General features: G+C 43.6%; 1 protein-coding gene across 1 annotated transcript; it reads right to left on the reverse strand.

Annotated features, from left to right (window-relative positions):
* Window positions 1–2,902: 2,902 nt before the first annotated feature.
* Window positions 2,903–25,959, reverse strand: palm1b (paralemmin 1b). The gene is made up of 6 exons (XM_041953607.1): window positions 25,639–25,959; window positions 13,154–13,196; window positions 12,208–12,288; window positions 6,824–6,939; window positions 6,254–6,324; window positions 2,903–6,002 (listed from the first exon to the last, which is right to left on the reverse strand). Exons 2-6 carry the CDS (start codon window positions 13,193–13,195, stop codon window positions 5,623–5,625), a joined length of 690 nt encoding a protein of 229 aa, XP_041809541.1. The 5' UTR covers window position 13,196; window positions 25,639–25,959; the 3' UTR covers window positions 2,903–5,622.
* Between the last annotated feature and the right edge of the window lie 75 nt (window positions 25,960–26,034).

The raw sequence follows: 26,034 nt of genomic DNA on the forward strand, positions 1-26,034 counted from the left end.
TTTCAAGAGCCAAAAACAGGCGGGGACAAGCTTCTACTTGAGTCGCGATTGGACAAGACGACTATCATTTCGTGAAAAAAGAAGGCCGCGGCAAATTTCCAGTACATCATATAAAGTAGTTAGGTTTGATTGACGTTTATGCGATGAAAAGCGTATTTTGTGTCATCATGTTAACAAAGTAAAATAAGTTAAGCAGCAAAGGATTTTTTAATGGTGTATTTGAATGAACACCACTGTCCACTACACTGGTGTTGTACTGGAAGTATTAAAAACTAGCGATACTGTAGTGTAAGAACACTGCATTTTACGTAGAAGTCCTACATTTAAAGTCGTACTTAAAGTAAGAATTGGCCTCCAGAAGCTGGAGCTACTTGAAGTAACAAAAGTAAAAGCACTTATGCAGAAAGATGACCTATGTGAATGCTATAGTTTTGGTATTTGGTTTGTGATATGCATTAATATGCCTACATAAGTAGCATTTATTTCCAAGTTGGAACCAATACTACTTTATATACCAGTGAGTAGATTCATATACAGTATCATTTCTTAATAAGATGCTCATCTGTTTTGAATGCAAAATGTTAGGCTGCGGTGTAAGTAGACTATTTAGCTGTCAAATAAATACAGTGGAGTAAAAAGTACAATAGTTGCCTCTGGAATTTAGTGCATGAAAAGGATTGTCAAGTAAAATATGAGTACCTCAAACCTATGTACAACACTTGAGTAAAAGTTAAATTGATTTCACCACTGCAAATATGAGACAATTCACTAAAGATCAGGAGAGTCAAGCTCTAATGTTTGTGTCCAGGGTTACCCATCCCCCCCGGTCACTGAGTGTTGGGAGAATTACATTTCCAGCTGTAGATGTCTTTGGTGGAAAAGGAATTTTACTTCAACCTACATAGCCCACAAAACTATGTAGTCATGATGACCAACACTTTGTGGACCTATTCATGTACAAATGGTTTGAAGTATTCAGATGGGAGGAATGCACATGCTGCAATTTTCACCGCTCAGTGTGATGTATGAACAACAGCATTGGTTTTGGTGGGGTACAACACAGTCAGTGTGGTAACTACTCTGATACTGAGGCTTGTTGAGCAAGTACCAAGCCAGGAAAAGATCCTACAGACAATATATGTAGTTTAAAGCTGCTAAAGGCAGCAAGGCACTGGAACAAAGAGACATCTATACTGTAAGAGAGCATAGAGGCCAGCAAAAGGTCACCAGCATAACCAGTTTAAAGTTAGGTTCAGCTCAAATACACACTATATAAGTACCACGAGGGGTATGTGCACACTGTAATCAACCAGTCAGTTGAACATGTGTTATTAAAAAGTAATGAACTGGTGTCATCTCTGATGGAAGCAAAACATGATATTTCCTCTTAGGGAAGGCATTTTGAACATAAAGAAAAAGATCTGGCAGAGTTTGTTTGTTCCAAGTTTTTTTTCTGTCTTATTTTGCTGCCTCAAAATCCAGCCAAGCAATCACGTGCCTACACACTTTATACAAAGAAGAAGAAGAAAAACCACATATCAAGAGACATGCAGTTCTTTAACTCATTTAGTAGACTTTCCAGTTTGCATTATTGTTTTTAGATATTGAGGTCAAAGAAATGAATGGTTGGCTGTGAAAATCTAAAGCTGGGAAGTCACAGGAACTCAGATAAAGTGGCTAAGGCCAAAGTGTCACATGGTGATGTGTGTGAATAAGACGTACGTACAGTAATTTGTTCCTGGAAAGTATGAAGCATGTGCAGCTGGTGCTGAAACACTGTTGCACCACCGGGGCTACGTGCTCACTTGACAGTTTCCCACAGGTACTGAGGGGAAAAAAGTTATTTTGGGGTGAACAAGGTTGGATTTTAAAGGAGAAAGAGTTTTATCGTTCCATTACATTTTATGTGAGGCTGACATGTAACAAACTAATGACAGAGGAAAGCTAATCGCCAGTGTCTGTTACTATAGCTGCAGTTAGATTTAGCTTTAATTTACCTCTCTTTTACCTCTCAAATCCATTAAAATCAAAAATTCCATCTCCTTTTTATTCCCAATGACCTTTTTTATATTCCAGTAGTCAAATCCGGGACAGTCGTGTTTTTCTTCTGCGCCTGCATGTTTGTGTGAATGTGGAAAGGCATTGTCATGGGTGTGACCTAAAAACCTCACACAATGTATACTGTGTCCTGTCATGTGGAACACGTCTGCCACTTCTATTAAATCGAAAAATCTGACTCATGTTAGAGAATGTGTCGACAAGCTGAATATGCCACATTCATTCTGGGCTCAAGAGATGTTTTTAAATTGTTATTTATCGGAGGCAGAACTGCTGCAGCATAAAGCAATATAATTACAGCTGTTCTCATAAATAGTGCATACCTGACCTCCATCTGAAGAATGCCTTATTTAAATACCTCTCTGTCTTTGTCTCCATAATTACCCCCACCCCCCCATCTCTCTCTCTCTTTCACACACACTTAACAGTATATTTGAGAATATTGAAACTAACTCACAAAACAGTAGACGTATGCTCTCTAGTGGTATATTCTGGGTAGTGCGCTTTCCAGAGTTTCCCCAGTCAGTGTAGTTGTAATGATGCTGAAATCCCATGTATGCCTTATTCTTTTACATTATTCATGGTGCATAAATGAGGGGTAGTTCAATTATATATTGTTTTCATTGTTATTTTTACAAGGCAACTGCATTAGTCCTATAATTAATGGATGGCTTATCTGCTTATAATTGTGCATACTTCTCCCCAGAAGGGTGTCCCGTTCCCATCTGTGACTCCCATCAGCTAAGATGCCAGAAACCACACGCATTAGCCACGGCACATTATGTGTATCTACAACACAGTGTACATTTGGTTAATTACATACACACTTATCTGGCTTGGCGTAAACAAACAGTAGTTTTATTCAAGATTAAACACTGAGACGACCACAGAATAGATGAACAGGCATTGGTCTAACACAAGGTTGCTTTTTCTGCTGCTGTCCCAGAGACCCACTAGTATGCAAAGCTTTAGCTCAGCAAATGTACACGTATTTCTATGTACACAGATGTATGTGTGCATATAGATATGCACACGTGTGTATGCTGTACATAAATACATAAACTGTCAGTCAGTCTACTGCATAAAGCTTGTATCCCAGCAAAATGTTAAACTTTGGGTGTGGTTTCTTATATGTGTGGAGGCTTTCAAGACACCAACAGTAGTCTGAATACTACCTATAGGCTGAGCTGCATTTATTGATCACGTGAAAAACGAGTAGGATCTGTCGTAGTTGTGTGGTGACCCTCTAGACTAGAAGGCAGTGTTTCCAGTGGGTCGTCATGACCAGGAGCAGAGCACGTAGAAACCCCGGTCTAAAAATGGCAGCAGACAGACAAGTCCAACCAACTGAACCTGACAAAGGCACCAACAATACACAGATGTAGTCATCATTTTTTTTAAAAACACACACACATCAAATACAATATACCGCCTTGCAAAGAGGCCATAGGAAAGAAAAACATGAGAGTCAATATAAGAAAGAAAGTTGCAAGTCGTACAATTACAGTGGAACTGTACATATGGAAAGCATAGACTATATTTGATCTGCCCACGCCTGTTGACCTCCCTCTGGAATGTTAGAAGGGAGCATTTCTCTGGTGGTAAACGCAGGCAGGACTTGAGAGAATGCATCTGGCACTGAAGGTTGCGAAAGACTCTCTTATTCAACAAGGAGGCAGTAGATTCCCACAATCCCCCTCACCAGCGATTTGAGCGAGACAGATTGACCGCGCTGAAAGAAAGAGACAGTTGGTGGATGGGGGGGCGTCAGACGAGATTTAGGATTAGCACCAACTTCAGAGGTTTTTGAACTGCGTGTCTCCGAGCATAGAAGGTGGGGCTGCGTTTGTTGGACGAGGACGAGACAGTGAGATGAGGGTGATGATGTGTGGGTGAATCAGAGACATGGGGAGCGGAAACATTGGTGGCATGGAATCGCCGACCCAGACCGTCCAATAACCTCTACTGCATTTAGCTCTGACTTGCTATAGTGTATATGCACGATTTGTCTTGCTAGCAACCTGCACAGTTCAAAATGTTTTTTCTTACAGAATATGGCCTATTTCTAAGCTCGACTAAATTCTTTACCTTGTGTTCAAGAGATTTAAGGTACCCAGTTTTTCTTTTTCGAGTGCTATTGGGCCCAGGTCTACAGACAAAGAGTCAGGGGTTAAACTGGGAGCGAGCAGGACAGAAACCAGCAGCCGACCAACACACAGTGAAATTACAGTATCATCAGATTTTATTTGGTTCATAAAGAGACAAAAAGCTTTTTTTTTCCTCTCCTTTTCTTTTTTTCTTTTCTTTACGGCGAGCGGAGCAAACCCGCCTCCTCTCGTTATGGTACAACGAATCCCAATTTAACCCCTGGATTTACATTCATGTGAACATGATAGCGTATAATAAAGACCTAACAAGTGACAGGACACTCAGAACAGTTGCAAGGCTTCATGCAGTGCTACCTCATTAGATTTACATTGAGTCTACTGTTGAGAGAACAAAATCATTTATGCGTGTTCTAAATCGTTGCGCGATGGTTCGTCACGACTCTGCTGAACATAAAGTGAGTGTAGCCGTCTTATTTTTAAAAAATAGAAAAGCTGTGATCCTCATGTACATGTGTCACACGTAGTATCTATGAGAAGCTAACGCGCTAACTAGCCTCTTTGTCTCCGTGCTGCAGATTTCTTTTTAAACTTAATACACATCTCTAACCTGCCAATTATATGAGCTGTTACTGATAGAAAGACTAAAGATATGAGCACGTATGAGTCTAAGAGAGCGCAGACACTTTCTATGATTGTAACGCGAATCTGGTAGTGCTTACAAGCTTACATGCAGTTAATGTTTGGAGATGATACAGAGAACCAAAAACAATAAATACATTGTATAAAACATAATTTCATATCAATATATTAAAATACTATTTAAAATAATATCTTAGACAATATTGCAATATGAAATTGACCGATAAATAATTGGTAGGCCTACACAGAGAAATATATATATTTTTAAGTATCTGTGTCCTTCATAGTTTGCTGTTTTGACTTAAATGATTTAAAGTTTCCAGATTTCCCCCAGTGGGTAGCAGTACAATCCAGAGAGCTAATACATTTTCTTTTTTTCCAACAATAATAACAATGAACTTACAGTACACAGTCCCATAATAAAGATATACATACTGAATACAATATAAATGTCAAGACAGAAAAATAGAAAAATATCAATAGAAACCAAAAGTCAAATACATATCAGAGAAAGTATACAGAGTAAAGTGTACTTATGAGTCTTTGTGGTTCTTGTTGTAGCTGGAGCTCGTATTAGCTCTCATTGTTGGTATATTGGCTGTGGAACTGTACGTTTTTTGTATTTCTCTCCAGTCCTGGCACACACACACACACACACACACACACTCCTCCACATACAGAAAATTAAGCACATCTGCAAATACGGACACATGCGATGGCACACGTGCCTGCACAGGAGCAGGTGTGCGCTCACCCACACACACACACACACATACGCACGCATGCACGCACACACACACACACACACACACACAGCTCACATGACCGTGCAGCATTTGCAGGTCTGTTTCTTCTCCTTCTCCTTCTCTCCGTCCTCTCCGCCACCGTTGGCCTTTTCTTTCTCCGCCATGCTCCCGTTGGGTGGAGCCTGCTCTGCCGTGGCTGCCTCTCCACCGGCCTTCCCCTCCCCATCCTCGATCACAACAAACTCAGCCTTGACGTTGCCATCCACCCCTTCCATTCCCAAGGCCGTGCGGGTCTCCTGCTCCTCCTCAACGGTCTTGTAGCCCATGAACACCAGGGTCACGGGGTTGTCGGCGCTAGCTTGGTCAGGACTGGGACCCAGCAGCTTGGCCTCAATCCCTGTCACCTCTCTCTTGGGGGTCTGACCAGAGGTCTGCACTACACCATTCTCACCTATAGGGGGCGCCAGAGCATCATTGAGAGGTTAGGAGAGTGCAAAAAAGGATGGAGGGTGGTCGGAGTAAGTCAGAGAGACAAAGAAAGAAAGGAAATATTGTTTTAATGACCTCCGGCGGAAAGGAACAGTTTAATGGAGCAAATGAAGACGCCGTTATTAGCTTGCTTTGTCTTTCTGAGACAGGTGGTCAGGCAGCGTTGCCATGGTTTCCTGTGTGATCATATGTTGCCATGGGTACTGAACTTACCTCCATTTTCTTTGGCCACACCCTTATTGGCTGGCGCGTCTGTCTCCAGCTCTTCAATCTCTTGTTCCAGCCTGACTCAGAAACACACACACATGCAAATTAATTAAAATTAAGCAGCACTGCTTTACACCACTGAGTCTATGATGCACAGTATATAGTCAAATATTAAGTATAAGGACGCTATTTGACTTTTTATCTAGCTGCACACATTAGCCACAATGCCCTTAAACCATTTCTGGACACTCAGATTGGATTACATCACCTGTAATGTAATGTATAACCCTCACATGACATCTAAAGCATGTTCATCCCTGTTCGCTGACTGCTGCTGCATTTCAAAGCGTCCACCATTGTCTCTAATGTGTTCTAGTGCGGCAGAAGAGTTCTACTCCATGATCATTCCTTCCTGTTTTGTTTCAGCATTGGAAAAATTGATGCACGCCTACGTTTTCACCATAACAACCAAGCATGTTTGACCCGTGCACGTGCAAATAAAATAATATTCTGTTTTAATAACTGTCTTTCCATCTGTTTCAAAGATCGGACATGCAGGGGTTTTTAGGTGCTGACCTGAGGATGACCTGCTCCAGGAGTTTGGTCTTCACCTCGTCTTCCTGCAGACGCTTCTGAGTCTCCTCCTCCGCTGGAGCTCCATCTAACAACCAGCGCTCCCTCAGCGCCTTTGACTGCAACAGAGCGAAATGAATATAGACATGTTGTTGTTGAGAGTTAACGAGGAGGAAAGGCAACAGTTAAGGCAGAGAATTTATTTCACTTTCTTATAAATCAAAAGAAGAAGACGTTTCACAAAATTGCCCACGGCACCTTCACGTGCGTTTGGTGTTTGAGCCCGTACGTCGGCTTTCATGGAGCCTAAGCAGGTGCAGGACTTTTGATCTTTAATCAGGAGGAGCTGATTAATTAATTAGCAGTAACTCGATCTCCCAAAATGCCACACGCTATCACCCTTTCTCACTTGGACATCAGTGTAATTTCTGGTCAGAGGAGATTAGTGGCACTTTCACTGGGAACGACAAGCCCTTTAGCTAATCTGCAACAGAAATCAAGCAGCGAGCGTGTCCAGCACTTCTCTGCTGACTGCGGCCGCCGCTCAGTGATTCTGTCACATACTTCAGCTGCTGCCAACTTGTTGTTGCCAAGTGGACTATGGCACCGAGCCAGAGGCATCGAGGCCTCTGGCACTGAATAGAAAATGTAAAATACGACATAATTACCCTATTATACTCATCTGAGCATGGGATTGGAACTCTAGATAAGTCACTTTAAGATAAAAACAGAATAGTTTAATGGCGTCACACATTTCCAAGGGGGTGATAGTGATTGTGAAAATATCTTTATGGGCTTTTTGAGAGCACTCTGCTACTAAACTGTGACTAAACTTGTAATCTGTTAGTCTCATTATAGTAGATCAAGTTAATTCTAGGCCAAAATAAGTAAACACTCCCATATGAGCTGATGTAAGCAACAACATTGGAATGAAAATGCATATATTTTGCTCTGAGGTGGAATCTACGTTTTTTTTCCTCGATCAGTTTCCAAACAGCCCCGTATTCTTATCCCCGTCCACATTCCCTCCTGCTGATAAACTAATATCAAAGCAAATACTTGGCGTGCTTGGAGGTAAATATAACAGCGTATCTCGCTTGCAGCTGTGAGACCGTGCAGTGAAAGACAGCGCTGCTTGGCCATGTGGAAAAGTGCGAGAAAAAGCTCTTGTTTTCACGAGTCGGACTGAAAATCTGGACCCGTGCTTGATGTGAATTCCTCTCCAGTGATGCAACAAGAATTTCTACTGCAAACCCCCCCACCCACCCCGCTTTCTTTTTTTTCTTCTGCTATGACTCGACCACCGCCCCTTCCTCTTTCTCTCTCTATCCCTATCAATCATAAAGTTCATGAACTTTTTTGATTTGTGTATATTACACTGAATAAAGCTGTAACTGTCAGGATGTATTTCCCCCAGATTCAGTCCGTGTTTATCTCTAGAAGTGCCTGTCGCTCAGTTTCAACTCTTACCTTCCCCATTGAGTAATTTAGCTGCAGACACTCAGCTGCACAGAGCTTACGGCACACACACACACACACACACACACACACACACACACACACACTCACACGGTGTAATTCAACACTCTTCAGACCCGGGCCCTGCATGGTCTCCTGGGCACTGAGTCTAACCCTGCTTCTCCCTGCCTCGCTCTCTACTCTCTCAATCTTGCTCTCTCTCTCGCCACACCCTACGGCCGCCTGACATCACTTAATGTACTCACTCATGCGTACACACACACACATGCACACACACACACGCACACACACACTCCAGTCTGCACCAGCAGTCATAAAGCCGTTGCGCTGAAGTTACGTCTCTCTCCATTGTTCTTTGGAGTAAAAGCTGCTAACGTAGCAGACAAAGGGCGGAATTGTGATACAGCCACACACACACACACACACAAACACACACACACACATGCACACGCACACACATCCAAATGTACTGAGCAGCTGTTGGGGAAACAGCTTTATTTCAAAATTCATTGAGCATCTTTCCACCTTAAACTTTTTATTCTTTGAAAATATATAATTCAGTTCCTCCAAAATAAAGTTCATCCAGTCTATGTGATTCTTGTTATTTTGTCAGTCCTCTTGAGTTGCTCAATAGCATTTAGAAATAGTTAAAAACTGCTTAAAATCTTCATCTTGGAAAGAGCACTACACGAGAAGAATGATCCCACCGTCATGTCTGTACTGTAAATATTAGCCTAGCTTAGCCCATCACTGAAAACAGGGAGGGCTCAGCTAGCCTGGCTCTGTCCTGCATAAACCCCCGTAAAACCACAATCTGGAGTTTTTTTAGACCATTACCTGGACAGTTTTGACAGCTCCTGCTGTTTTTTGCCTGGACTAAACAAACAAGCTAAGCTTTACAGGTGCTGGTATCTGGGTTTTGTCAGCTGTTTCCTGTCTTCGTGCTAAGCTAAGCTAACAGCTAGCTTCACATTGACCATACGAACATGAGGTATTGATCTTCTCATCTAACTTTTGGCAGGAAGGCTACTAGCTGGCAACTTAACATATTTTCTTAAAGAACATGTGAGACTGTGTGTGTCTTCGTATCTGTGGTGTGCACAAAAAACAATGTATAAGTGAAATAATGTATAACTTTGTCGAGCTGTGTCAGTGGTGAGCTCTGGTCATTTGAATTTGGAACATTACCTCTCATATCCTCATATATAAACTGTGTGTTTTTCATATTTAGGTAAAAAAGAATATGGGGTGTTGACATTCAGAGCTGCTGCAAGCAAAATCCCATCATCTATAGCTTGCTAATTAAAAGCAGAACTCCTCCTCACATCGTATTACGTCACCATTTCATCTGCAGTGTGAGAGTGTGACTATGTGTGTGTATGATCCAGTATTAGTGTGATTTAATGGTGGGGCAGGTACACCCTTATAAAAATGTTGCGTGTGAACAGAGACATTTATTGGGTTTTCCACATGAACGCCTCTGGAAAAGCCATACTTGCTGCGGTTTGCACAAAGGGCCTTCTAGTGCTCCTGTACAGCGTGATTGCACTTCCCCTCTGCGCATCTGTGTGTGTCGGCGGGCGAGACGAAAGCGGGGCGCGGTGGGTGTAAGAGCCGTTTCCTGTTGGTGGGAGTGGGACAAAAATCTGTTTCCTCTGCCAAAGCCCTCCGCATTGTCCGAGGCTTCTGTGTTCTTTTATGAAGCGACGCACACAAAAACGAACACGCGCACAAGTGCAGATACACACTTACAAAGGTTTGCTCTGAAAATAGAAAAAGTGGGAGCACGCGAGGACAATAGCACAGGTCACAGGCATTTTTGCGCACGTGCGTCGACTCACCGCAACCTTTGCTCGTATCTGTGACCTGCTGGATTGTCCGGGGCTGAAATAGCTTTGATAGTGCTGACACATACGCCGACAAAAGCCTTGGCTCTGATATAATGAGTGTGTGTGTCTGTATGCATGCAGATTTGAATGTGTGTTTTTCAGGGAGTGTGTGTGTGTGTGTATTAACAGCATGTGGAGGAGCTGCTGGTGTTATCTGCTGTCCATTCTGAACATTCCGTGACAGCAGCAGTTTGGGAGTATCTCAGTGCGTAGGACTGGGGGTTTTGAAAGGGACTGCTAAGTTTAATTTAGCCGTTTAAGCACAAAACACTACTCAGATCATTCCTGAAAACACAGAACTGAGCGGCGGGATTCCTGTCCGCTTGCTTCAAATTCTGGTAAGAGGAAGGGAGAGGCGTGCAGGGGTCCAGGTTGCACTTGGAAAGAATTTTTATCCGTGAATACGTTCATCTTATCTGTGCGAGGGCTCCGGCACATTTCAGACAAAGTGTTCTCAGAGGATGTCGAACGCAGAGCTCGGTGCAAACAGCGGTTCACTCACAATGAGCCGAGGTGAGGATGATGACGATGACGATGAAAACCCAGGGCAAACAGTAGAAGACTTTAGTGTGTTAGAAATATAACTGAAGTACAGAAAAGTCATTAGAAGTACACTTTTACTTTTTGTGCTTCATTTAAAGTATGTTTGACATATATGTTTAAAAAGTGTACTTCTAAATAAATGTCACTTAGTTCTACTTAAACGTATTAAAGATGAATATACTAATTCTGCAATACTTAAAGTGGTATTTCACAGTACTTATAAAAAGTGTACTTTATTGTAAATGTATATAAATTGTATTTACAGGCCCTTCTAAAAAGTGTACTAAATTCCAAATACTTTTAATAGTAATAAAGTGTCCTTATGAAGGGCAGCTTAATTAAAATGTACTTTAATTTCACTTTCATTTTAAGTATATTGAAGTATATTTCCAACACATTGGTGATATAATACAGTTGTACTACAAGTGTGCTTTGAATGTTAATGAATCCTGATTGTCACTGGTTGACCTCAGTTCAATTAAAGTTTGTAAAACATTGAGCCAATTTATTAACTATTTACATATCAAGTACACTTGAGTATTACTGAAGTGGTACTAAATCTAAAAAACTATAAAAAGAGTATGTATGTACCAAACAGGATGGACAGGAGCAACAGATGAGATTTCCAATCAGAACAGACTAGAAAAGAACTGGTTTGTACAACACTGGGGATCAAAAGCTTATAGTTGTTCCAAACGGCCACACTCGAAGGCAGGCTGGACGGTGGAGACACGATGTAATTAAAATATGCTGCATTTTTTTCTGCCAGTCTGCTGAGAACATCTACTCTCCAGCTGTGTTTTATTGTTCTTTATTGACTCACGGTGTGTTTAACTGCAGCAGCCACGACTACAGATATTGTAGTCACTGTGTGCATTGTTGTGATGCTCTTGAGGTGTCGTGAATGAAACTGAAGCTTTGCAATATGGAAAATAACACTTGCTAGCTCTCTGTTCATTCATGGACTTGACTCAGGGACCCGAGGATGGATTTCTTTCCTGGAACTGATTCATCTAGGAGTCAACATCTGCCTAGTTAAAGTGGAAATAACACGTTAACTGGAAAGATTTATCCAAAGTCCACTGCATAGGACATGAAAGTATTAAGCAGGTTAAGCTTGTCCACATCTTTGCAGGGCCTTGTTTCCTGTGCAAAGGCTTGGACAAGCTGTGATTGTGTCCGGTGCACGCTGCGGCAAAGAAACTCAATGTGTGGCTATACGTTCATCTAAAATCTGCAAAATTGCCTGTGAGCACATATCAGTGTTACTTCTTGTGAACTGCCGGCTTAAATACAAAGTAAGACTACAATAAAGAAGACCCCGCTAACTGTACTGTCACCTCAATTGCAGACAATCTTTTGCATAAACTGGAGGTTTAATCTTCAAATAATAAATTACACCAAAGGTATTCCCACAGGTTCAGCAGTACACATAGGGCATGTGTAAAATGTGTGTGGGAGTGAGTGCGTGTGCACCTTGAGATGCTGGAGTTGCCGCCGGTCATCATCCAGCTGCCTCCTCTTGTTTTCGATCTCTGTCTGCCTCTTCCTCTTCTCCTGTTACAGCAAATACACATTATGATTACTCTGCAAGCGTGCACAACAATACTTAAGAGCATTATGAATCAGATGTTTTGAAAGAACAGTACACTGTTTCCTTAATTTGGCTGGGTACCAAAGTTTATTAGGCATTAGCGCTGGTGTCTTGTCTTACAATTTCCAGCCTTAGTCTTTACTGGTAGTACTGATGACTTAAGGCCAACTTTTGATGACTCTGTACATTATGTGTAAGCCAATGTAGTTGCTCAGTGTATCTGAGAGGCAGCAGAAAAGCAGTTGGTGCACAGTTACTGTATGTTACTATATACTTTTACCCACATATTATTGACTCCATATGTTAAGTTAATTCCAGGAAAACGTTTGAAATGTTGATGTTTGACGTGGAAGTTGCTGTTGCAATCAGAATGCGAATCAGAATCGGCTTGTTTGGCCAAGCATGTGTGCACATACAAGGAATTTGGCTTAAACACTGGACTCAATCAATGTACTTGCACTGGCGAGAAAAAAAACCCCAAAAACAGGACACATAGCTCAACAGCAAATCAAACGTGCTTTACTAACTGTGCCTGCCATCAATTAAAAATGTTTTGTGAAAGTTTATATCATAATATATGTAATTATACTGGGCAGAAACATGTATGTTGTGTCACAGGTAGCGAGCAAAGGGAAGGGAGGCCTGCAGAGCTGAGAGCTGCATTAGCTTTCAATGTCCTCTAATGGGTGAAGGAGACGGGATCTAAAACACTGCGTCATTAAGGCGGGTGGTCAGATCCTGACAAGCAGCAATGATTTGTTGCCTCTGCAGCCATCAGTGTTGCCCTGATGTGCCCTCTGCATGTGTGTGTGTGTAGAAAGAGCTTACAGCGATGGCCTGGAGTCTCTCCTCTTGTGACACCTCAGCCATCCTGAAGGAAAGAAATAGAGACAGATTAAGGGAGAAAGAGAGACCGACAAAAGCAGAGCGTTATAACCACACATGACCACCAGCATCAGAGATGACACACTGTGACAAACAACCATCCTCGACCGCAGCGCTCGCTCGCCAGACATTTACCTTCCAACGACTTCCCAGTGACTGAGGTTAAATATCTGTCTGTTTGCACTAAATCAGTGTCCCTTCCCTGTCAGGGAGAGTCTGCGAGCGCATGCTAATGTGCTAGCAGGGCGCTGCTGGAGATTCCTGCTCTAATAGGTTCCAGACCAGAGCTCCAGGATGGAGGATGGACGGAAGCAGAGCCGAAGCAAGAGTGGAAGGACTGCAACTGTTCCTCCACTGAGGCAAGGACAGAGCGATCACGGTACCAGGCGCCCTCAAAAATCATCATAGTACATCAATTTTGCTTTTTTCTGAAGTTAAAGGCTGACATTATCTCTTCATAGTAGAAAATCATTTATGACCTCAGTTGATTCTTCTACTAGCTGATGAACATTAAATTCAGTGTCAACTATTTTGATGAATCAGTCATTGAATTCCGTTTTCATGTCTCCATGTACATTTTTCACTGTTTTCTGAGTACTTGAGGAAAGAAAAAGCAAAATAATAAGTGAATATAGCACAGTACCGTACAAATGGATGACCTATGATTTAATATCTAGATTTGAAGTGTTGCATGATCATTTCCTGTTAAACCACATGATACTTTCAGATTGCTGAGATTGTCTTGGTGACTGAATAAAGTTAATTAATGGGGACTAAACAAAAATTATAATGCATTTAGATAAAATATATTAATATAAAATTAGACTACTGCATAGAACCCCAGGAATTTGATAAGCAATGCAGCCCACAAATGAATGGACTCAGTTTGTATAAATCCACTGACTTGGTGTCCAGTTGCTTTGGTTGCTCAGTTTGCAGAAAAGAAGAGGACCTCTTTGACTCAGGTTACTATTTTGTGAATGTGTAAAAAAGCTGGAGAGGATGCATGAAGCACAGAAAGAGGCCACGGTGTGCCTTTTCCAGCCTGAACCGAAACTGCATCACAACACATATGGGATTCTCATTTAGCTGCAACAACAACAGCTCTACTGTTCACTCCACGCCCAGCCCTCCCCACTGCCAGCGAAATGTGTTAAAAATGTTTGATTGTGTCACTCCTCCTCCTGATGAGTGGCCAGAACACCCACTGTAACTGTTTACATTTGCTTGCATCATTTCCCAACTAAGCACCCATAAAGCTTGGATTGTGAGCATATCAGCAGAGTCAATCCCTCCGATCTTGCTTTGCTGTCGGGTTCATCTGATTGTTATTTCCCCCCGCAAAGGCTTGCAATGCAAAAGCACTGGCTCACATTTTCTGTCATGCTTGTTAGTCCACTGACAAACCACAGTAGCTGCAAAGGACTGACAAAAAAAACCTCAGGGGTGTATTATAAAAGGACGCTCTGTAACATGCAGGATTCATGCACTCATTTTTGGCACACATGCATTCCAACACCACACTGCTCTTTGCTCTCATCACATGGAGAGCCTTTGGAGAAAAAGTAAAACCACAATCATCTGATCGACTATGAACACACACACACACACACACACACACACACACACACACACACACAGAGTACTGTCTAGACACATTCTTTCTCATTTTCGCCTTTCCCACTGATCCAGCACAAACAGGAAGAAGGAAAAAAACATCTGGAGATGCACTGAATAAACTCAGGCCCAATAAGAGAAGCCGGCACTGTCAAGTCCAATAATGAATAATAAAATAAGGCTCCAGATTCAAAAGCACATTGTGTTGTTAGGACATTTCATCCAGGTACTGTTCATGTCCATGTTGTGCATTTCAGAACTTCTTTTCTCCTTGAACGTCCTTCCCAGCCCTCAGGTTAAAGCGGAAGCAGGGCACTTAGCTGACTGAGCATCCGGGGGGGACTCATCTGGATCAGCTCATCGGTGGTATGAAGGAGGCCTGGAAGCGAGGCCTGACCATCCTGACCTGGGAAAGGTCACCGTGACCATCGGCAGAGGCGAGGCCGAACACAGCGGTAGCTAAGACAGGCGGAACAGACTGAGGGTATACAGACGGGACGAGTCACATGGATTTCTATTAATGTTCATTAACTCTGTTGAATGAATCAGTTGTGAAAAATGAAGGACGCTTTCCATCCCGAACAAAGCAGCACACAGAGAAAATCCCAACTCCACTCCAAAGTTTACTGAAAACAGCTGCACAGAGAACGCCACAGTATATCAACATGAGAGTCATGCACACCTGAACACTGCATCCGTTGTCATATAGAGGGAATATGTGGATTATTTCACATAGAATAATAAGGTTGGAGAAGGTTCAATTGTGTCTTTATTAAATGCAATTAAAAAAAGTCTACTCAACTTCATATTTTAAATTTTCCGGCCATGAATTTGTCAGTGTAATTAAAATATCTTTCAAGTTACATTTACATAATTTTAATAAGAGAGTTGAAACTATTGATTTTGTTTTTTAAAGTGTTAAATGAGCACATATTTATGAGCATACAATTACAGCTGGTTATTATTATTATTATTATTATTATTTCTAAGGCTGATACATCATCAAACCAAAGCAAGACTTTTTTACACTAAGCTTTGACGAACATAACCAGGTTTTTCTCCATAACCCACTGTTCATTAATGGGACAAACCTCTCAAATTCATTCATGTTTAAGTTCGTCTCAACATCCAGCTGTCATTAGAGATCGCTGACCAAATGAAATTGTCTACAGACATCAAGAAGCTACACCCTGAATGTTCAGCATTGATTTTGGGAGTGGTATTTAACTGCAGATCGAAGCTTTTTCCAGAGCTTGGAACTGTTTTAGCTGCTGTCGTCTGACTGAGGTTTCACAGGTCACATGAGCAAACTCTATGAGCTGATGAAGGCCGTGTTATGCAGTTGAAAATCCAGCAAAAAGCAGACTAGCTGACTTGACTAGAACCTTACCGATGCTGCAGAGGTCTGATAATCATGCATACACCTAAAATAATGCAACTAGAAACCATCAGTCCTCAATGACAGTGGAAAATCTGTGCGGCTCTGAGGTGTGATCTGAGTTCAGAGTTAACAGCAGATGTGCACTGGACCAATTTGGGGTCAAATACTCAATTCAACCCTGAATTGCAGCACCAGCCCTGCTCCTCTGACCGCTACAGCTGTAAATTCTGAAGGAGTATTGGAAAAAATATGTCCACCTTGTTGGAACATGGAGGGCCTGTGTCCCGCTGCCTCTCTCATAAATTATGAACAAACAGGGAGAAAGGAAAGCAGACACAAAGACAGGCATCTCTGCAGCATAGTTAGAAGAGTAATTACATTTATGGGCGAGGAGGGAAGGCTTCCAGGGAGCCGCTCGCAGACAGGCCAGCAGAAACACACTGAGACAGATAAATATAATAGATCAACAATATCGGTCAGGCGGGGCTGAGAGAGGAAGTGGTTTTAGCTGGCATGCTTAGTTGCAAACAACACACTAGAGCTGGGGATGTTTTTATGAAAGTCGAGGCAGGTGCACGGCAGAAGAAGTCAAGGAAACGGACTAATGACCAGCAATGCTCCCCAGTGAGTGCACTGACGCTGTAGCCTTTCCAGGAACACATTAAGTGCCTGCATAGAGCACCAGCTAATAGCATCGTGCTCTTGGTCCTCTGGCACCAGCAGTCACTTAACACACTTTCTATCTACACCCAAATGCCCTGAAAGTGATTACCTTAATGCCAACGGAGCTAAATGAATAATAATCCCGCTGAGCATCTTTGTTTTTGGATATCATGTTGATCTAAAGCCCAGCCTGGATTTAAAACTCTCCCTTGCAAGGTGAGATGAAGTGTTTTTTCTACGCTGAAGTGGCACCGAAGCCAAAATTAGACACACACCCTCCTACCCACCTTTCATTGTACTAAATGATTGTCCTCGCTGTAGCAAAAACAACAAAAGGAACAAAGTTTCTCACAGCCAGCTGCACTAATATGTTCTGAAAAGGCAGAGAAACATTGTATGAATTATTAACGCAACACAGTCTGGGAGTGGAAAGGTCAGCAAGTACATGCTGTACTGACCCGTGCATGAGTCCAGCCCCACTGTGGGACTGTGGCACAGCCACAGACTGCCTGTCTATGGGTCTATCTGTCGGCGGGGGTGACACATCACACCAGATCTCATCACTACTAATCTAGGATTATCTTAAACAAACACCACAACAACCTGGAAATGGACACCGCAGCGCGCTGACTCTGATCCTGCCTCCCACGCTCACACGTACTCAGATGCACAGATTGTTTTTAAAGATTGCTTTTATAGCATCTGCGCTTCCTTAGATAGTAAACACTTCAATGCACAATGCCTGAGCTGATCTAACACCTACAACATTGCAACCATATGGGTAGCCCCGGGGCTTGATGAACCAGAGGTACATTAACCAAAACATTTTCACCAGGAGAGTGATGAAACTGCTTTTAAAGGATACAGTCAGTCTTGTGATGTTCAATATTTGCCTTAACAAATCCCACAAAAAAACCCCAACAACTAAAAGCTTGTTTTCCAACACTAATGACCTCCACTGTTGCCTAAAAAGTATTTAAAAGGCATCATTGAGCCACACTATTATCCTTCTTTGTGATGAACACGGGCAAAATGATTCATTTTTTCAGTAAAAAGGTATATATTCATGATGTATTTGGGGTAAAAAGAGAGAGGGGTGTAATGACTATGGCAAACATATATAATATTAGTGGCATTATCCAATAAAATGGACCATAAATGTATTTTAAACTGATCTGAACACTGAAGAACTGCTGGAACCTCGTCGGCCAGTCAGAGACTGTGCTGTTAGCCAATCAGAGAGGCCGCATTCACAGTCAGAGTGACAGGTACGTAAAATGAAACACACTGAGAAACTCTTTCTAATTTTATACCGTTCATGTCTTGTTAAAACAAATTACCTTGAAAACGGCCTCTAATGGCGTCGAGCCTTTCTCGCCTCGTGAAAGAGGAACCCGCTCACTCAGGTGTTACTTCATAACAGCAAGAACTGGTAAGTGTGCAGCCATAATGAAATCTCCTCTGCACATGCACGCACACACACACACACACACACACACACACACACACACAAACTAACTCCTGTTTAGAAATTACATGACACCGAGAGGCAAAAAAGGGAGAAAATTGTGGTTGAGGACACATTAAATTACTAATTACTGACTATTACTTGCTCCTAATAGATCATTTCTAGCTATTCCTGAATAAAAAAAGCACGTACAGACACACACATCAACACACACCGAATAACAGTGTCTGGCACCAAAATGCTTCCTCTACAGAAAGAATGATGACTGTGAGAATGACTCTTGGGCTTAATGACCCAGAACCTGCATTAGAAAGCTGAGAGAGAGTCTGGAAGAGGAAACTAATCTCAAATCCCCTTCACACTCGCTGTGTTGGAGTGGCACTTCTTTCTCCTTCTCTCTGCTCCCCACTTCCACGGCTTCCTTCCTCCAGGCCAAAAGAGTGCAGGGACAACAATACTCCTCCCTGCCTCTCTGCCCCGGCCACACACACACACACACACACTCATTCCAGGCCAGCAGGCACACCACGACTCCTCCACCACCTCCCGTGCAGCCCTGCATCCTTCTATCTGAGGCACAACCCTGCTCAACACAAACAGCGCGGTGCCAATAAAAACGAGAGGAAGTCCGCTGAGGTCACATGTTAGTATTCCAGGGGTCAGAGGGTAAAACTCCTTTCCCCCCCAGAGGTCACCCATAAATAACAGCTCTGTCAGTACAGAAGAGAGTGAAACTCTGCGTAACCTCCGTGCTGAGAGGGGAGAAATGAGAAGCCACGCACAGACAAGTGGAGTGCAACGAGGAGGTCAGGAAGGAGTGAGTCAATCAGAAGTGTGATTGGGGGAATGAATACCTTCATGCAAGTTAACAAATATTAAGATTTACTGTTGTCGTGACCCCTTTCGCCAATCGATCAAGGGCACCTGGTTGCTGATGGTGAGGATGTTTCGACGCGTGAATGTCCACTCCACTGCTTCGATCCACGGTGCTGTTTATTGTTCATATTCTTCAATTTCACAGTTTCCAAAACCAATAATTGTTTGCTTACCAATGCAGATTACCAAATCAGAATTAAACAAATACCAAAACGATGCGACACAACACACCACGGCGCGGTCAAAACTTCCCTCTCATCAGCCACACCTGAGTGCCTCACCTGGCTGATTATATGACCTCTCACACTTCCCAGCTGGGATGCCCCAAGTGGTGGGAAGCTCACAGCAAAAATAAATTAAAAAAAATAAAAATGAAACAGAAATGCACAGAAATGGCTCTCACAACTGTATTTGCTGCCATTAGTCAAGCTCCGGAAATACTGGATACCCGTAATAAAACCCTGATTCCAAAAACCTGGACACTGTAAAACATGATAATAATATCATTAGCATACAAACTGCGTTTAATGACCGCAATTTCATTAATGTTTCTGAGCTCACTGTGTTCACAAAGTGGTGAACCTCGCTCCATCCTCACCTGTGAGCGACTGAGTCTTTCCAGGATGCTCCTTTCATACCCAATCATGATGCTATCACCTGTTAGCAATCAACCTGTTCACCTGTGGAATGTTCCAAACAGGTGTTTTTGGAACGTTTCACAACTTTCCCAGTCTTTTGTTGCTCCTGTCCCAACTTGTTTGAAACATGTTGCTGCATCAGATTCAGAATAAGCAGATATTTACAAAAAGAGGTCAAACATTAAATATATAAAATATATATACGTAAATACATAATCAAGCAAACACCAATGCCCGCTATTCACAGCAACTGGCCAGATGTGCTTTGGTGTGAAAGTGGGTCTATGTGCAGCAGCAATGGAGAGACATGAGCTCTGTGTTTTTTTAATTGTGAGGGCATCGCTGCAGAGGAGGGCGTCCATTTGTAGACACACAAGGAGTTTTTCACACCTGAGCGGCCGATGCAGAAAGTAGGCGCGATTGTCAGATCTGACTTTGGAAAGTCACAAAGATGACTGAACGCGGGCACTCGGGGTGCGGGGGAACGAGATTGACCTCCCCGCCCTGTGTCTCCTCTCCCTGGACCCCTCCTCATCGACTCGCCTCACGTTTGTGTTTCACGCTCGACCTTCATTGCTTCCTCAACAGTAAACCTTTACACTGCAGATCTGTGGACTCATGGTTTTTGCTTGTTAATTTTCAGACATCCAGGGAATGCATGCTGAGTCTACAGCTCCTGTGGCACTTTATTGATCCCTGTGTTTTGATTCCAGCCACTGCACGGAGGTCGGAACACAGGCTTTAGCTTGTAGACGGGGGAAAAACACGTACACAGCGTCTTCGGTGTCACAGATAGGTCTGTGGTGGGACGTTTGAAAGCAACCAACGTGGCCGAGAGTGACATAAAGGCCTTTTATGTCACTCTCGGCCTGAGAGGAGATAAACTGACAGATAAACAGCATGGTTAAATATCTGGGTGTGTATGGCAATAAGACTTAGCTGAGCCACATTCAAAAGCAAGAGAGCAAACTAAAGGCCCGGAAAAAACATTACACACAGTCCACCACCACAACAAAACGTGGAAAGGAGTGGGATGCATGCACAGGTCGTACTGCGCCGTAGAGCTGCAACAGCTGACAGCTTGCCAACTTCAGTATTTTGAAGATCGATTAAGCGGTTCAACTACTTTTCATGCAAAAATGGCAAATATTCACTGGTACTGTGAGGATGCTCTTCCTGTCATACATGATCGTCTGCAGCTGTTTGAAACGATAATGAGGATTTTTATTATTTTCTGACATTTAGAGACAAAACAATTAATTGCAAAGAGAAACTGATAATGAAAATAATCATGAGCTGCAGCCCTGCGACAAAGCGTTCGCCAAATCCCTTCAGAACGCAGACATTTTGGAGTCAGCCTCCAGCAGCCATTAGAGGAACGTCATGTTAAGGCACTTCGCATCAAGTCTTGTGGTTGTCAGTTAGTTAAGCAACAAAGCCGCAGTCCTACGACTGGGAATCTGAGTGGCCTAGAAAGAGGGGTCACTCTCTGTGCAGCTGCTAACAAAACCGCTAGAATAGAGCAACCAGATCTTTTCTATGAGCGTTCTCACGTGCCTTCATTTGAATTTGTGTACAGACACTGCAATTAAAAAACCCTGAATATCACCTGATTGTTGGACAAAAATGCTACAGATGCTTATTCGTCTCTCCATTCAGGCTTAACCGCAGTGCAAGAAGTTAACAGTGTTGCATAGAAGGGGTTGCTGGTTGTAACTATTGACTTTTTCCTCAGCCTGCATCTCTTTGTGAAAACAATGTGCCTGCATTAGCCTCGACATGACCAGCTGACAACACTGCTTTTATGTTTGCAGACGAGTCAGTCTCTAAAGTGGACTGTCTCCTGTGTCCCGGCGTGCTCTCTGGTCAATCGGCAATGTATCCGGATACAGGACTTGCATTATTGGAGCAGCCTCTTAGCGTTAACACAGGAACCATTAGGCGAGTAGGTTGCCTTCCCTTATGGCAAGATCCCAATCCCCACTAAAGCTCTCAAGAGGCTCGGGAACTGTTTATGCCAAGTATGTTTGTTCAATATCACACTGTCGGATCTCTTCTGGGATCACACAAAACAATGTTTCATTCACGAGGGGACAAGACCTCATATTCATTCTCCTCTTTCCCCTTCAACCAGATCTGAACTGTCTGGAAATGTGTGTGTGTGTGTGTGTGTGTGTGTGTGTGTGTGTGTTGGGTTCAGTTTATCCACAGTGCAAAAAAAATGGATGATCCTTCTCTGCTGCTTATCAATAGTGCTTTTGATTATCATCCCTGCAACAACACTGGTGATCATCATATGAGCGCGTGGGTGTGCGCGTGTTTCGGGAGGGGCGCGTCACACGCGCACACGCGCACAAGCGCACGTGCACGAACACAACACCGCCGAGCACATTTCCCTCCGAGATTAAAATGACTCTGAGGCTAAAAATGACAGTTTATCAGAAGACAGAGTATCTGCTGGGAAGAGGAGTGAAAAAAACAAATCCTCTCTCGCCTTATCTGTCATGACAAAGCAGCGAGGAGGGAGGGGGGGGGTTGTAATGAGAGATAGTCTAAAAAAAAAAACAAAGAGGAAAGTGACTATCCAGGAGGAAAAGAGGAGGCAGAGATTAATAGAAAAAGAAAAAAAAAACATAGAGACAGGAAGGGCAAGGTGGATTGCATCACATTATCAAATAACATCTCACATCTCGACTATCTGGCCAGATGTTTCTCCTTATCGCGCTGCGTGTTCGCTGAGCAAGCTTTCACTTCCACTTCCTCTTTCACCCAACAATACCATCTTTCAGCTGTAATGCATGACATTCATTTTCCTCAACTAGCACGCTGTGATTTTATAACCACGCCATAGATGGCTTCTTAATGACAGCAAGGTCAGGGAGGGTAATTAGTAATATCCATCACTCTGGGGCTACTCGCTCAGGGCAGGATATGAACCCGTGAGAGGCCCGCTATCCTTTGGTAATGACGGTGTACCAACCGCTTCTGCCCCCGAAATGCTGGCAATCGTGCAATAGCAGAGCTAGTGTTATGTTGCAAGTAAATTATTTGCTGTCGCTTTTACTTAGAAGTCACATTCAGCCGCTTAACATTTTCATTTAACCTGCTATAACTGATTTTTTTTTGGCTTTTTTGAGTTGTGGCCAGTGGGAACATGCTGTAAACACAACACTGCCATATTAACAGTAGATAAAATGCATTCACTTGCATATTTACACATCCATACAGAGCAAGTCTGGCATTTATTTGGAGATGGGTGACCTGATGAATGTAAGTCAAATGTTCTTTTAGCTCCTAAAGGGGAAACATGTGGATTTGAGCTCCAACGTGTTCACCATCTAGTTTCTACCTCAGCCATTCGGTGCTGGACAGCAAGCACCAGGTTGTAGGTTGCATTAATATGAGCAACAATGCTGTGTCGCTTGGATGCCCTTCACCTATTTAAGGAGTTTTTCAGGGAGGTTAGTGACTGCTCACTTTTTGGTCTTTCGCTTCAAGTAGCAGCTCGATATTTCTGCCAGGATATCTGTCGGAGCAATCAGGGCTTTTCAGCTTACTAAAGGGCGCTTTCGCCGTAGTTAGCTGGTGGTAAAACGTGTCACTCATTCGCATTTCACCTCATTTTTCACTGACAGTCCAAGATTAGGATGAATGACCTTCCGGTTACCAGCTCATTTCCCCTATCTAAATTGGTGAAAGCAGATCCATCCCAGTGCCCAGCCTGTCAGGCCAGGAGACAGCCATCAACACACACACACACACACACACACAAGCCATCCTTTTTTAGCAAAGACAGACTAAAATGCACACTCAGAGCCGCACGCATGCAAACACACATGTGGAGATACCTGTAAAAGCCACACAAAGGCCCCACACACAGAGATGGGGCTGTCCAGGGTCACATTGCTGCATGATGATTGGCTGGACGAGACAAGTGCTGTCAGCTCTACTGCGAGTCGCTGACACAACACAGAGCAGCAGCAGACCGTCAGCTAACACGCCGCCAGGCTGAGGCCTAACGTGGACTTAACTCGCTCATACGAGAAAATGACAGAGCAGACAACAAAGCGCGTGCAGAGACGTGCTGCTGATACTGTCTGTTTTTTCATATTTGCATCACTGCATATGCATAATTTCAATTCAGTCTTTCATAGGATGTAGTGTACGTTTATTAATTTGATGCTTGTCTGCCCAGAGATCTGAACTTTGCGTTATTGTGTATTTAGTAATAAACACTGATACATTTCCACTAACCTGGACAATGAAGACTAATGCGCATAATCTAGCAATAGCATAGCATCTACTTTACTTTTTTTTGCCAGACTTGTAAAATATAGTGAAAAAGTGCAGAATTTGGCAAGGAAAAAGCCTAAAATGCATCGCATCATTCCTTACACTTGTCACGATCTTGCGAACTTGCTCTAAGGACTTGAAATCAGGTCACTTTGGCTCCTTTTTCAACAACAACACTCGCATTCACACCTGGTCTGTCACCTCAGAAGAGACCGCCATGCTTCACTGCATTTCCAGGATTCAAACAGGTGTCTCTGTAGCCATTTACGTAAAGAGTGGACGGCCCGCCTGCGCTTCTCACAGGAGTTCTCCCAGAAGCTCACCTGGCATGTTAGGTTTATGGACTCTGTGCTGTGGCAGTGAACTTGCTGGTCTTGTCAACAAAGATGTTGTCCGCAAAAGTCACGTATAGGTTCACAGGGCAGACACCCAGGAGAGAAACAATGGACACAAGACCAAACAAAAACACACCCTTTGTCTGGTTGTGCCTATGCCTGCTGCGATCAAACATAATTACAAAAACAGAGCAAAAACCAGGACTTGCTCCAGCTGATACTGATGTATTCTACTCAGCAGGAGAGGACGCACACAAGCCTACATGATATTCTGGAGGGGACAGAGGAGGCGGACTATCACCGGTGGCAACCTGAGCTGAATTGGCTGTTGGGGATGATGCACGGACCTCATTCTCTGGTATCCAGAAGCGGAGTGCCTGGTCCGCCGAGCTGTGTGAATTCCAGACAGGAGTATGTAATGGCCAAGGTTTTTCAGCTCATGCGCGCCATGTTGCTCACATCACAACACAGCACCCTGTTACTCTCCTCTCTCTCCTCCACAGCCTGCAGCCACTCAGCATCTCTCACCCATGCAGTGGCGGCCGCGCACGGCTGCTGGCGCCACTGGAAATTCACCATCGTGGCAAAAAAAAAAAAAAAACAAAACTAAAAGGCATCCTGAAACCACTCTCCTAAACAGATCGATGTAACATGATGGATCATCAAAGGCGTTCGCGTAAACATGTAGTCCCGTTACACCTGTCGGTATCATGGCTTGAAAGTACAGCACAGGAACGCGGCCTCAGGGCATCTAATAAAGACTGCTGACATGACATAATAATGCAGCTATTTTTTCTCTGTAATTCAGCTCAAAAGCAGCGCCTGACCCCGCCAGCTTCTTATTTAGCTTTTTGCGTCCCCCTGGAAAGGATGCTGCGCCTCCCTCCTGTGAGTTGCAACCTCGGATTTAAAGCAACGACCGTGTTTACAGGAAAGGGTTTCACCAGTGCACATGCTTCACGCCAATATCTTTCTTATTTCCCTCCTAACCACCACCACTTTTGTCTCCGCGCCTCTGTCCCGCTCCGCCACCCCGCAGCCAGAGGATGCTGCCGGACTGGAAGCTTAAATGCAGCCGCTGGACGGATCAGACCAAAAGCGGGTCAGCCTCGGGAAAACGCGGGCACGACCGCCGCACACCGCAAAACGCCACTTACTCAGTTGCGGATCCCTGTCGCTTCCCGCCACAGACGTCTTCCAAACAGGGTGTCTCCTTGTTTATTTCTGAGCGTCAATTCGGAATACTCTCACCACCCCTTCCTCTCCTCCTCCTCCTCCTCCTCCTCCTCCTCTTCTTCTTGTGGCTGGCACCCCTCCTGTTATTGCTGAAGTGATGCCGTGGGCAGCCCGAGCGCGCAGCCCGACAGTAATAAGAGCCCGATGGTTTTCCGCCGGAGCGAAAAAGACGCACGGCAGACTTGGCGCGGCCCTCGGTGGAAATCTCACGGGCGGTGGGGCGTCGTCTGAAGCAGGTTGGAGTCTAGTTAGTGTACGGGTGAGAGAGGGAGGCAGAGTGGTATGTGAAGGGGGGAGTGGGAGAGAGGAAAAGGATA

The sequence above is a fragment of the Chelmon rostratus genome, chromosome 15 (assembly GCF_017976325.1).
Source record: "Chelmon rostratus isolate fCheRos1 chromosome 15, fCheRos1.pri, whole genome shotgun sequence".
NCBI classification, from domain to species: Eukaryota; Metazoa; Chordata; class Actinopteri; order Chaetodontiformes; family Chaetodontidae; genus Chelmon; species Chelmon rostratus.